General features: G+C 41.6%; 1 protein-coding gene across 1 annotated transcript in view; it reads left to right on the forward strand.

Moving 5' to 3' along the window:
• The window catches only part of slc12a2 (solute carrier family 12 member 2), a 129,198-nt gene that overhangs the window by 89,681 nt on the left and 24,706 nt on the right, over positions 1-14,811 (forward strand). Inside the window, 5 exon segments of the mRNA XM_061748037.1 lie at positions 457-563; positions 770-849; positions 983-1,126; positions 4,848-4,895; positions 6,612-6,734. Of these exon segments, the coding sequence (XP_061604021.1) occupies positions 457-563; positions 770-849; positions 983-1,126; positions 4,848-4,895; positions 6,612-6,734 (502 nt within the window).

Below are 14,811 nucleotides of genomic sequence, written 5' to 3' on the forward strand. Positions count from 1 at the left end.
GTCAATAATTTCGGTAGTAAGTCGTATTTATTTCCAGTGAGGGTTGGTGTCCGCTGCCCTCAGTCAATGATTCTGTTCAAAACCTTTATGGACAGAATTTCCAGGCGCAGCTCAAACATTACGGGGGTCACTTTTTGTGACCTCATTATTACGGCTCTGCTTTTTGCCAATTGTGATTCTGTTGGCTTCCTCAAGATGGGATGTTCTTTGCGCCGTAGTAAGAAGCTGTCGTGAATAAGAATCACCACCTCCAAGAGAAGGGCATTCAGCTCATAATTGTTTTTTACTCGCCGTGAGGTTCTTAAACAGTATTATTACTACGGAGACTGCCCATTCATCAGATAGAAATGGTGGAAATGGTCTAATATCAAGGACATGCTAACTTCAGTAGAAGTGGTGAAACTTCTGTCTTGAAATGGCAGGTATTACTTTGCTTGATTTTTCATCCCCCTTTAGGCTGCAGGCTTGGGCCGTCTAAAGCCCAACACTCTTGTGCTTGGCTTCAAAAATGATTGGCGAGATGGTGACATGATGAATGTGGAGACGTACATTAGTATGATCCAGTAAGTTTGAGCCATTTTACTCATCACATAATAATAATCCCTCACCCAATCTTGCTAAATTGTTCAAACATTATTTTGAATGCATCGTTCAATATTAGTTTTTCCACATTTTAAATATTAGAACAAAACTCGTCATATTTGATTCTCGTCATTGTTTTACGATCAGCTATTCAATTCCCTATTTTGTTTTTGTATTCCTCTCTCAGCGATGCCTTCGACTTTCAGTACGGTGCTGTTATTTTACGATTAAAAGAGGGATTGGATGTGTCGCATATCCATGGACAAGGTACGAGATTGTCGAAAACTGTTTTTTCTTCACTATACATATCGTGTGTATACTGTACATATTCTATTCAGGTATCTTGGTGGATTAAATTCAATTCGTTTGTCTTTTAACTGTTTTTTTGTTTTTTTAACAGATGATGTGCTCTCCTCCCAAGAGAAGTCCTCTGGGATGAAAGATGTGATTGTGTCTATTGACACCAGCAAAAACTCTGATGGGGATTCATCCAAGCTGTCTTCCAAAGCTACAAGCCTCCAAAACAGTCCAGCTATACAGAAAGGTAAGATAACCCATAGGAATGTGATCGCATTTGTTTCAGTTCACTTTGGCAGACGTTTGTTGATGTCTTGTTTAGTTTATGGACTAATTTAAATCTCTTGGTGGAAATGGTTTTGAATTCCAATGCATATTAGTGAGACTGGTACCAATTTTGTTAACGCTGTGACAGCAGCCATTGTGTAACTCCAGAGATTTTAAATGTTTACACATTATCTTACATATCCAAAAGGCAATTTGTAGCATTTAGCATTGTACTAGTTCATTTGTAGCTTTTTAGTCAATGTTTTGTTACTGTTGTTTTTTTTTTTTTCTCATTAAAAGGGTGAGGGGTTTCTGGTATGACAGTATGAGATTTGCTGTATTGACTGTAGCTTAGTTGGCTCGTAGATCATAAAAAAAGTAATTGGATCGGAAAATTGGACATTGGGCCCGTTATTTTCAGATGATTGGCATCTTAATTTTTTAACGTCACAAAGTGACAAGGTACAACGATATTGCCAAATGACAAGATTCTAATTGATTCTAAAAAAGGTTATTGCCAAATGGAACAAAAATAGCTAAGTTTTATAATACGCAAGACTCGCATTTTTTTCCTTTCATTGCTTAACTCTCAGTGCTCATTCCAGCTGGTACTGAAATATTGATACCTCCGATACCAGATGTTTATAATCAATTATCAAATCAAAATATTGATACTTCAGTCATTCAAGCAGTAATGTATAGTATATCATCAACAGCAATTAACGGTACCAGGGAGGTCCACATAAGAGAGGGCACTTCTTAACCCGATGTATGAAAAAAATGGCATTTAAAATATGGTCAAAATATGTGCATGTCTGTTTTTTATTGAAGCAATGTACATCACATTATTTTAATATATTTCTTACGCACAAACAGGAGAATATGGCCCATAGTGCACACCACAGTCATCTTGTGGGAAGATTGGGACCCTGCTGCCCACTTTGGCCTTCAAAATAAAAGTTCTAGTGTTACCAATGATACCCATTTTATTCTAAGTGTAAAGATTCCAGTATCAGAGGTGGGGGACTAGAGTCACATGACTCGAATCAGACTTTACTTGCCAATTTTAGGACTCTGCCGCACCTTCATGCTCTCCTGGAAAGATTTTTGATGTCGTCCACGTCTTGATGACCTTTGAGCTGGAAAAGAGCAAAGAGGAGCGAAGTTGCTACAGCACAGCGATGTTCTTCTCGGCCAGGAACTACCAGATGCCCAGGGCATTGTGAGCAGGCGTGTTGTCATGGAGAAGCAGCCACGCGTTTTTCTGCCACAAATCTCGCCTCTTATTGGCCAGTGAACAAAGCAAACGCCGCAAGATCTCGATGTAGACATGCTGGTTAATCGCCTGGCCAACATTAAAGGGGGAAATTTGTAGCTTGGGTTTGGAATATAGCTTTTGTAACACCGGTTATGGAACTTTTCTGACAAACCTCGCGTTTTATTTGCTTTGTTTTTGGAAGAAAATCGTTTTTGCCCACAACAAGGACAACGATAGAGAACTTTGCTGTCTCGAACCTTCTTCCCATTACACGGGCTTGCTGCTCTCTCTCTCTCTCTCTCTCTCTCTCTCTCTCTCAGGGTGTATTCACACCTTCCACATTTTGTACGCTTAAAACAAACCCCGGTTCGTTTCGTCCAGACCCTTGGTGCAGGTGTGAGCACACACAAGCGAATCCTGGTGTGCACCAAACAACCGATCCGAGATCTCCTTTTTTTGAGGTGGTCTCAGTCCTCTTCTAAACGGACGTGGTGCAGTTTGTTTGTGGTGCGGATATGAATATGACCAGGCCTCGATCTGACCCAACAAGTCAATAGGGTTTACATGGAGGCTTCTATTACGATCATAATCGGTTTAGAAGCCCAAACCGAATGAAAATGCACCAAATAAACACCTCAGTCGAAATAAATGAGACAAAACCAAATGGAATTGTATTCGTTTACACAGGGGTGAAATATTCCTTTTGCCATTTTTACATTTCCGTCATGTAAGCCATGAATCAGAATGGAGCTGTGGAGTGCTCTGTCTCCATGCTCCATGTTGTTTTTTTTTTTTTTTTTAAGCTGACCTGTTCAGCTGCATGGCAATGCAGAATGGTGGATCTGTATACCTTTTGTGCTGCAACAGATTTGCTGTGCAACAGGGGGAAAAAAATTACAGCTCAATCCACATGGAAAATGTAAGGCAATTAATTGCATCAAATTATATTTCAATGTATAGAAAAACCTTTCTTTAAGACTACGGCACTTCAAATGTGTAAAATACAAATTTCCAAGTAAAGTCAACTTGAGTTTCCTATTTCACTGGTTAAGCTTTCAGTCTTTGTAATTCCTTACTTGAGTTTCTTCTTCTTTTCCTTTCGGTTTGTCCCTCTAGGGGTCGCCGCAGCGCGTCACCCTTTTCCATGTAAACCGTTTACAGAAGCTTTAGAACATGATTCGACAGAACGCCGGCATGTTTACGTGCAAACATTAGTGCGAGCACTAGCTGACTACATAACGTTATGGTGTCTGCTTGTAAGCTCCATTAAAAATATGTGAGCTCTACTTGAATGGACACCCCAAAACGTCCTCTCCCGAGCCCCGGTGATGACACCACACTTTTTTTTTTTTTTTTTTCCGAACATAATACATTGCTGCGATCCATTGTTGTCAACATGGTAACAGGTGTATCTGGTCGCAGTGACCGGTGACAAGTTTTGTGTTCCGCCTCCCCAACAGTGTTTGATTTGACAAGATAAAGTCCAGTGATCGTAAAAAGATAGGATACAGTGGAATCGTAATATATGTTGTGTAGTGTTGCCACTGTCTGACCAAGATTTTATGGCAGTAGTCTCACATAGAGGCACCGTGAAACACCAAATTTGTCTTCTGGTCTGATCCAGGGTAGCAACACTCCTTGCATGTTGTGGCTCAGAGTGATGTCTGCTCCTTCCATTTGCAGCAGGCATTTGCCGACGCCGTTCTAAAATTAGAAATAGCACGTCGCGAAACTCGAGATGCTCGTTATGTTAGTGAGGCTGCATGTATTATATTAACTGGAGGCTTAACGCAGGAACAATACGCCATCCTTTTATTTTTGCAACTTCAATCATTTGCAGAACAGAAATGCAGCGCGCATTTCCGGCTCCTTTACTTTATCCCGCCCTCGTCAGTTCTGTCTAATAGACGCAACGATCGTCACACGCATGGCTTTGTTTCCAAATTATAGTTTGCATGTAAAATGTACAATGAGAATGCGGACCGCACAGGAAGAAAAAAATAATAAAGTTTGCTTTTGGCCTGGACCAAACAAAGGGTCCAAAGGACTTTCGTGGTGTGAATACACTCACTCACTCTCTCACTCACACTCTCTCTCTCTCTCTCTCTCTCTCTCTCGTTCGCTCTCACTCTATCTCTATGTCACAGTTGGGACTTGCTTAAAACTTGAAGGATAAGACTTGAGACTTGTGCCTTACACATAAGTGACTTACTCCCTCATCAGCAAAATAGTGTAAATAAATATAACCTTAGATGATATATTGGTAGAGTGGTGGTCCACATAACTACCTTTCACGCAGCAGGACTGGGCATGATGTATATTTTGTTTGTGTTCTATTGTTTATTGAAGTTTTTGATGTAAGCTGGAAGTCACAAGTGACTGGCAAGCAAATCAACTTTGCAAATAAGTTATATTTTTTCTCCTTTTGTCTTACATTTCCCAGATGATGAAGATGATGGCAAAGCTACATCCCAGCCCCTGTTGAAAAAAGGCAGGATATCCACTTAAATGAGTGGCCTTATGTCTTTCTGTCACAGCATAACGCTTTCTTATTTGTACTGTTCATCTCTTTTCTTTCCTTTTTACGAAACTAAACAATTCCCTAATACCTTTTTAAAATCACCATTAGTTGGCCTACTACAGTGCTACCTTGACTTCAAAGTTTCATTTGTTCTGTGATCAAGCTCATAACTCAATTTGCCTGTATATCAAATCAGTTTTCCATGTTGAAATTAATTAAAATTCCATCAATCTGTTTCAGCCCCCAGAAACCACCACATTTTTTGTTTTGTTTTGATAAAAGACAATCAACACTGTATAATGTAAAAATATAAGATAATGTAAAGAAATACTGCAATTTCTCGTGTATAATGCGCACCCATGTATAATGCGCACCCCCAAAGTTGACCTCAAAATTCTGGAAAACCCTTCTACCTCTGTATAATGCATTTTTAGAATGCATGATTTTGCTTCTACCCATATGATCAAAACATGAAGTATTATCTGTATTTTTTTTTCAAAGAATTATTCTTAAATTAAGCACTTTATTTGAATGTAATGCTTTCATTTTATTTACCTTATTTTGAAATTCACAACCCTTCATTTAGTAAATGCGAAAACACACAGTTGTGCTCTTATGTTTGATTACCCAGGCAGAATTTGTAAGATGGGTACAATTCTTTCAACAAAACATGAAGGGCCAGGCAAAACACATTTAATTTTATTTGAATGGGTTTCAAATTAAACTGTCAAGCATTTCAGAAAAGCATTATGATTAAACAAAACATAACCATGTAGAAATTAATGATGGTTGTTGTTCAGTCATCAGTCGTATTAAAAAAAGAAAAGAACTTTTTTTTTTCACAAATTCTGCCAGGGTATGTAAACTTATGAGCACAACTGGACATATTATGCAGTCATCAATACAATTTTGGCTCATGACAAAAGCAAGAAAATCTTTCAAATTCAAAAGTTGGGTCACTCATAAGTCAAGTTATCATTGTATATGGTATTCCTCTCTGCTGTCTGCCATGATAATTGATTGTCGTTTCTGCTTGACAGATAACTAACTAGCTGATAGATAACTTTGCTTTCCTGCTATCCAATTTCAAGCACAAGATCACCCCTCCAACCTGTCTGTGCTATAGTGCCTAAAGCCTAACTCAATTTTATGTGCCAACATTTGTTTCTTCCAAATGTCTTGAGTCTGCTGCTTCGCTTCTCTTCTCTGCAACTGTTACGTCTTAAGGTGCTGAGGATGATGATGATGTGTCTCCTGCTTAGTGTTTGCAGTTCTTCACAGCTTCTCTGTAGTTTTTTGCTGTAGAATGTTGATGTTTCTTTGTATCTGTTCTGTGTATTGCTAAAAGTTGGATTTCAGATGACTCGATGATGATTGATGAGCAAGGAGTGTTTTGTTTAATTTTACTGTTGAGGTGCATTTATTTGAAAACTTTTTATAAGGTATATTGCCTATTGATGGGACATTCTTTCTATAACAAAGTTTTCACAATCAAATCCTGTAATCTGCCAGGTTAATCAGTGTTTTAGTTGTTTACACAAAATATTTTATTTTTGGAGGGGGTTGGAAACCACCCCTTAAATGACAATGATAATGTTAAATCTATTGTCATCTAAATGACCTTTTTTTGTTGTTGTTTCCATGTGGTGTCATGTACATGCATGTGTCTGGCAACCATCTCTATAGATAAGAAGAACATGACCGTATCGCTGAATGTGTCTGACCAGAGACTGTTGGAGGCCAGCCAGCAGTTCCAGAAGAAACAAGGGAAGGGCACAGTTGATGTCTGGTGGCTGTTTGATGATGGAGGTGAGGCATGAAAAGATACTGTATATTCACCTGGTCGTTTATGTTTTCTTTAAAGAAAATCTTACAAATTCTGCCCGGGTAATCAAATATATGGGCACAACTGTGTGTTCTCACATTTACTAAATAAAAGTTAGTGAATTAGTTAGAGCTCTCAATGCCATGAGGCACATTAGGCCGCAATTGCGGTTTCAGTAATATGTAGTTTTTTACGTGAGCAGGTGATTGGCCCACTGCCCAACCCCAGCACTTGGTATTCCTAGGTGGTCTCCAGTCTCCAGTACTAACCAGGATCGGACGAGATCGGGCAGCCTGTGGGTCAAAACTAAACTAAACAAACGTAGGGCTGTGAATTTCAAAATAAGAGCAAGTAAATACGTTATACGTGTTCAAATAAAGTGCCTAACCAGAAAAAGAAAACAAAAGTTTGATTCTCCCCTTTTCTGTTTGGCATCTTGACATAAAAGTGAAGTCTCAAACAATTGTCCATCCATCCATCCATCCATTTTCCGTACCGCTTGTCCTCACTAGATTGTGAAACAAAGCAAAGGTTTTGAACCAACAAAACCCTTAAAACTGCTGACTTGCTAAGATTTGTTAAATTAACATGCGTACAATTGTTTGAAGCGGCACAGCGGCCGACTGGTTAGCACATCCGCCTCACAGGTATGCTTGGTAGGTTATTGACGCCATTGCCTGAAGATAGCTGGGATAGGCTCCAGCAGGCCCGCGACCCGAGTGAGGAGAAGTGGCACAGAAAATGGATGGATGGGTGGCAGCAAACAAAAGTGTGTCTTAACTTTGGTAAAAATAAAAAAAAAAACTATATAAAAAAAAATAATAATAATTTGGACCAGTCTCCTCAGTGCAACACTTGGAATAAGATTATATTGTGCAAAGGAGGCTGACACGCTCCCTTCCGCTCCGAGCCTCAGCCTCCACCGCGTGGAACTTCAGTCAAGTCAAATTGGGTGAGGGGAAACAATAAAATACGTCTATGCTAACATTGAGGCAGCTAACAAGTTAAACGGTGAGTTGCACATTTGCACTGATGGTTTTTAGCGTTTACCGTGGGTACGAAAAGTATTCAGACCCCCTTAAATTTGTCACTGTTATATTGCAGCCATTTGCTCAAATCATTTAAGTTCATTTCCCCCCTCATTAATGTACACACAGCACCCCATATTGACAGAAAAAAAATTGAATTTTTGACATTTTTGCAGATTTATTAAAAGAAAAAAAACTGAAATATCACACAGCCATAAGTATTCAGACCCTTTGCTCAGTATTTAATACAGTAGAAACACCCGTTTGAGTTAATATAGCCATGAGTCTTTTTGGGAATGTTTTTCACACTTAGATTTGGGGATCCTCTGCCATTCCTCCTCTCCAGTTCTGTCAGGTTGGATGGTGAACGTTGGGGGACAACCATTTTCTGGTCTCTCCAGAGATGCTCAATTGCTCAGTTGTTCTGGAGCCACTCCTTCGTTATTTTAGCTGTGTGCTTCGGGTCCTTGTCTTGTTGGAAGGTGAACCTTCGGCCCAGTCTGAGGTCCTAAGCACTCTGGAGAAGGTTTTCGTCCAGGATATCCCTGTACCTGGCCGCATTCTCTTTCCTTTGATTGCAACCAGTCGTCCTGTCCCTGCAGCTGAAAAACACCCCCACAGCATGATGCTGCCAGCACCATGCGCCACTGTTGGGACTGTATTGGACAGGCGATGAGCAGTGCCTGGTTTTCTCCACACTTGCCACTTAGCATTAAGGCCAACAATTTCTATCTTGGTCTCTTCAGACCAGAGAAACCTATTTTTCACCATCTTAGAGTCCTTCAGGTGTTTTTTGGCAAACTCCATGAAGGCTTTTATGTGTCTTGCACTGAGGAGAGGCTTCCGTCGGGCCACTCTGCCATAAAGCCCCGACTGGTGGAGGGCTGCGGTGATGGTTGACTTTCTGGAACTTTCTCCCATCTCCCGACTGCATCTCTGGAGCTCAGTCACAGTGATCTTTGGGTTCTTCTTTATCTCTCTCACCTAGGCTCTTCTCCCCCGATTGCTCAGTTTGGCCAGACGGCCAGCTCTCTGAAGGGTTCTGGTCGTCCCAAACGTCTTCCATTTAAGGATTATGGAGGCCACTGTGCTCTTAGGAACCTTAAGTGTAGCAGAAATACTTTTGTAACCTTGGTCAGATCTGTGCCTTGCCACAATTCTGTCTCAGCTCTTCAGGCAGTTCCTTTGACCTCATGAATCTCATTTGCTCTGACATGCACTGTGAGCTGTAAGGTCTTATATAGACAGGTGTGTGGCTTTCCTAATCAAGTCCAATCAGTATAATCAAACAGCTGGAATCCAATGAAGGTGTAGAACCATCTCAAGGATGATCAGGAGAAGTGGAGAGCACCCGAGTTAAATATATGAGTGTAACAGCAAAGGGTCTGAATACTTATGGCTGTGTGATAGTTGTTTTTTTCTTTTTTAATAAATCTGCAAAAAAGTCAACGATTCTGTTTTTTTCTGTCAATTTAGGGTGCTGTGTGTACAATTCTTCTTCTTCTTTTCCTTTCGGCTTGTCCCGTTAGGGGTCGCCACAGCAAGTCATCCTTTTCCATGTAAGCCTATCTCCTGCATCCTCCTCTCGAACACCAACTGCCATCATCGTCTTCCCTCATGACATCCATCAACCTTCTCTTTGGTCTTCCTCTTGCTCCCTTGCCTGGCAGCTCCATCCTTATCATCCTTCTACCAATATACTCACTATTTCTCCTCTGGACGTGTCCAAACCATCGGAGTCAGCTCTTTCTAACTTCTTCTCCAAAACATCTGACCTTGGCTGTCCCTCTGATGAGCTCATTTCTAATTTTATCCAACCTGGTCACTCCGAGAGCGAACCTCAAATCTTCATTTCCGCCACCTCCAACTCTGCTTCCTGTTGTCTCTTCAGTGCCACTGTCTGTAATCCGTACATCATGGTTGGCCTCACCACTGTTTTATAAACTTTGCCCTTCATCCTAGCAGAGACTCTTCTGTCACATAACACATCTTACACCTTCCTCCACCCGTTCCAACCTGCTTGGACCCGTTTCTTCACTTCCTGACCACACTCACCATTGCTCTGGACGGTTGACCCCAAGTATTTAAAGTCCTCCACCCTTGCCATCTCTTCTCCCTGTAGCCTCACTCTTCCCCCACCACCCCTCTCATTCATGCACATATATTCTGTTTTACTTCGGCTAATCTTCATTTCTCTGCTTTCCAGTGCATGCCTCCATCTTTCTAACTGTTCTTCCAGCTTCTCCCTGCTTTCACTGCAGATCACAATGTCATCTGCAAACATCATGGTCCACGGGGATTCCAGTCTAACCTCATCTGTTAGCCTATCCATCACCACTGCAAAAAGGAAGGGGCTCAGGTCTGATCCCTGATGCAGTCCCACGTCCACCTTAAATTCGTCTGTCACACCTACAGCACACCTCACCACTGTTCTGCTGCCCTCGTACATGTCCTGTATTATTCTAACATACTTCTCTGCCACTCCAGACTTCCGCATGCAGTGCCAAAGTTCCTCTCTGGGTACTCTGTCATACACTTTCTCTAGCTCTACAAAGACACAATGTAGCTCCTACTGACCTCCTCTGTGCTTTTCCATCAACATCCTCAAGGCAAATAATGCATCTGTGGTACTCTTTCTAGGCATGAAACCATACTGTTGCTCGCAAATACTCACTTCTGTCCTGAGTCTAGCCTCCACTACTCTTTCCCATAACTTCATTGTGTGCCTCATCAAATTTATTCCTCTATAATTCCCAAAGCTCTGCACATCACCCTTGTTCTTAAAAATGGGCACCAGCACACTTTTCCTCCATTCCTCAGTTATCTTCTCACCCCTAGAATTCTGTTGAACAAGCTGGTCAAAAACTCCACAGCCACCTCTCCGAGATGCTTCCATACCTCCACAGGAATGTCATCAGGACCCACTGCCTTTCCATTTTTCATCCTCTTTAACGCCTTTCTAACTTCCCCATTACTAATCATTGCCACTTCCTCGTCCACCACACTTGCCTCTTCTACTCTCCCTTCTCTCTCATTTTCCTCATTCATCAACTCCTCGAAGTATTCTTTCCATCCAGCTAGCACACTGCTGGCACCAGTCAACATATTTCCATCTCTATCCTTAAATCACCCTAACCTGCTGCACATCCTTTCCATCTCTATCCCTCTGTCTGGCCAGCCTGTATAGATCCTTTTCACCTTCTTTAGTGTCCAACCTGCCATACATATCATCATATGCCTCTTGTTTGGCCTTTGCCAACTCTACCTTTGCCCTACGTCGCATCTCAATGTATTCCTTTCGCCTCTCCTCGGTCCTTTCAGTGTCCCACTTCTTCTTAGTTAACCTTTTTCCTTGTATGATTTCTTGTTCTGTGAGGTTCCACCACCAAGTCTCCTTCTCTCCTTTCTTACCAGAAGATACACCAAGTACTCTCCTGCCTGCCTCTCTGATCACCTTGGCTGCAGTGGTCCAGTCTTCTGGAAGCTCCTCCCGTCCACCGAGAGCCTGTCTCACCTCTTCCCGAAAAGCTGCGCAACACTCGTCCTGTCTCAGCTTCCACCACATGGTTCTCTTCTCTTCATGGTCATCTTACACACCACCATCCTATGCTGTCTAGCCACACTCTCCCCTACCACTACCTTACAGTTGGTAACCTCCTTCAGATTACATCGTCTGCACAAAATGTAATCCACATGCGTGCTTCTACCTCCGCTCTTGTAGGTCACCCTTTGTTCCTGCCTTTTCTGGAAAAAAAGGGTTCACTACAGCCATTTGCATCCTTGTTGCAAAGTCTACCACCATCTGTCCCTCCAAGTTCCTTTCCTGGATCCCGTACTTACCCATCACTTCTTCATCACCCCTATTACCTTCACCAACATGTCCATTACAATCTGCACCAATCACGACTCGCTCTCTGTCTGGGATGCTCAGAACTACTTCGTCTAGCTCCTTCCAGAATTTCTCTTTCACCTCTCGGTCACATCCTACCTGTGGGGCATAGCCACTAATCACATTACACATAACACCCTCAATTTCAAGTTTCAGCCTCATCACTCGATCTGATACTCTTTTCACCTCCAAGACATTCTTAGCCAACTCTTCTTTTAAAATAACCCCTACTCCATTTCTCTTCCCATCTACACGATGGTAAAATAATTTCAACCCTGCCCCTAAACTTCTAGCCTTACTGCCTTTCCACCTGGTCTCCTGGACACACAATATATCAACCTTTCTCCTCATCATCATGTCAACCAACCCCTGAGATTTTCCTGTCATAGTCCCAACATTCCAAGTCCCCACATTCAGTTCTAGGCTCTGTGCTGTCCTCTTCACTTTCTGCCAAAGAACCCGCTTTCCACCTCTTCTTCTTCTTTAACTTCGACCCACAGTAGCTAAATTTCCAACGGCGCCCCGCAGGTTGACGGCGCCGGTGGCGGATGTTGTTAACCCAGGCCACGACCGATCTGGAATGGAATTCTTTGGATGAATGCTCATATTTGTTTGGCAAGGTTTTAAGCCGGATGCCCTTCCTGACGCAACCCTCTGCATTTATCCGGGCTTGGGACCGGCCTACAGTTTGCACTGACTTGTGCCCCCCATAGGGATGCATTTGCTGTGTGTACATTTGTGAGGGAAAAAAAATAACAAATGATTTTAGCATATGACTGCAATATAACAAAGAATGAAACATTTTAGGGGGTCTGAATACTTTCCATACCCACTGTATTTTAGTATTGAAACCAACATAAGAGCCAATGACAGAAAAAAAATTTAAATAAAAAGCTTAACATTGAGCTAAAACTTCACCAAAGGTCAAACTAGCAACTTTACATCACACTGAACTGGGACAAAATTCACATTTAGTTCGATTTATTCGTCTTTTTCTTGCCGTCTAGGTTTACTTTTGTTTTCAAAATTCACCGGGGTCGTACGAAGTTACTTTCCGTGCCAAAATGCTGAGTTCCGGTGCGTACCCTTCAAAATAAAAGGGTACAAACTTAAAACAGGAAATCAAGTTAAAATTTACATATATAAACCATTTGATGTGATAAAGCAGTCGCAAATAACTATTTTAACAATGCAGTATTTAACTTTTAGCTGAAACATTAATTAATGAATATTAGGTCAGTTGGGTTAGTTCCACACACATTGCCTTTCAGTTCATAGGTTTGATATTGATACAGATTATGAAGAACCCAGCTTCTAATGTTCATTTTAGTCTATGCTGCAGGCTGCTAAGAAAATGGATGTTCCTAATTTGGACACCTTGTATTTAAACCACGCACACTTTTTTGACACAGCCCCGTTAAACAATCGGCATCGTTTGGACCTGGAATAAAAATGAGGAACCGGAATCGGGACCAGAACTGCTTAAATTCAAACAATGCCCAACCCCAATATTTACCCGGGCCCACCATTCCTTTTCCATATTTATTCCTGTTTTCACAACTCACTAGTGTCGACTTTTTGAATGTGCTTCTGTGTAACCATCTTTGCTCACGTTTTTGTCAAGAACACCCAACTCTACCTCTGATTGGCTTACAATGAAATTTGACTGTACTTCAGCCGATGGGCATCACTTATAGTGTTCTGTCATGCTCCCTCACCAATAAGAAAAGTTAAAAAAAAGAAAGAAACTGCCTCTCATTTAAGGGATTGATTGAAATGATTAAAATAATTTGCGGCATCATTTGGCAATAACAGTAATGACGTTATCATGATTGAAAAGATATTAATTAGATTGCGCTTCACTAAAAAATGTAATGTACACTAGTAACACCATTGCTTATAATGCCATTAGTACCATCACTGCCTGCAACTGACTAGCAACCATTCCAGGGTATAGTCTGCTTTTCACCCGAGGTCAGCTGGGATAGGCACCTATGGTACTAAGGGAGTCCTGACTGGCTCTCCGTTTAAAGGGTGAAAGCTCCCCATAATCCATGCGTATTACACAATGGACCATAAACGGTGACGGATGCTTGCTTCAGCCGGTGTCGCGAAAAAAACCGCCAGCCCCGCTTAAGTTAGCCCGCGCCTCGACAGTGCCCCGCTTAGCAGATGTCGGACGAAGCTCCAACCGCGCTTCTTTAAAGCTGCTCCTTCTCTTAATGATCTATAGCACTTGGTACTGACCTAGGATAATTCAACAATCTTTCTACGACAGTCACGACCCGTTATTAATTCAAGAATCGGAGTCAAATGATTATAGGCTTTGTTGGTATAGTGTTATTACTGTATGTCTGCCGACACAGTGCCTAGCATTCTTAAAATAAAAGGGACATTTTTTTTATAAGGGCTTACAAGCTTCGAATCATAAAAATAAAAACAAAAGATCACAAAAACGAACTGCCTGTGAAATATGTACTCACTCATAAATGAGGTAAAACATTTCAGCCCAATCCTTCGAGATGAAAACCAAAGTGAACCGAAAGACATCAGTCCAAGGAAATAGTTGGTTCCATTCAAAGTCCCGTTCGATGAAATTGTGAAAAATCCCAAACATAGAAAAATAAGTCTAATTAAAATGGAAAATTTCATTGATCAGATCGACCATCCCCTTGACGGACTTCTTCTTGAAATTAATTTATGGATTAAGAAAGGGGTTAAGGATGGATGAGTTTTTGCAGTAATCCTCTGTCTGATTTTGCCCAGTCTTTTCACAACATTTTCAAGCCGTCTTCGGAAGCGGCATCTACTCTTCATCTTGCGTCTTACACAAAGATAGAATGAAAATGACAATATTCTACTCGGCGTCCTGTTGCTGCTCACCGACGGGAACAAGAGAGCCCCAAAAGCTTGTGAATTCAGATTTTATAGGAGAGCTGATGCGGAGGTGTGACGGGGCCGATTGGGGCCGGCTCACCTCTGTTTTTTCCTTTTTGATAAAGTTAGTGAAGTTTACTGGTGAAGCTCGTCTTTCCTCAGAAGAGCCGGGGGGGGGGGACTTCCACCAACTTCTCTAGAAGGCCATTCATAGGTAGACCTTCCTGTGTTACCATGGCGATGACTTACAGTTGTGACTACAGCTGC

The sequence above is a fragment of the Phyllopteryx taeniolatus genome, chromosome 15 (genome assembly GCF_024500385.1).
Source record: "Phyllopteryx taeniolatus isolate TA_2022b chromosome 15, UOR_Ptae_1.2, whole genome shotgun sequence".
In the NCBI taxonomy this organism is placed as follows: Eukaryota; Metazoa; Chordata; class Actinopteri; order Syngnathiformes; family Syngnathidae; genus Phyllopteryx; species Phyllopteryx taeniolatus.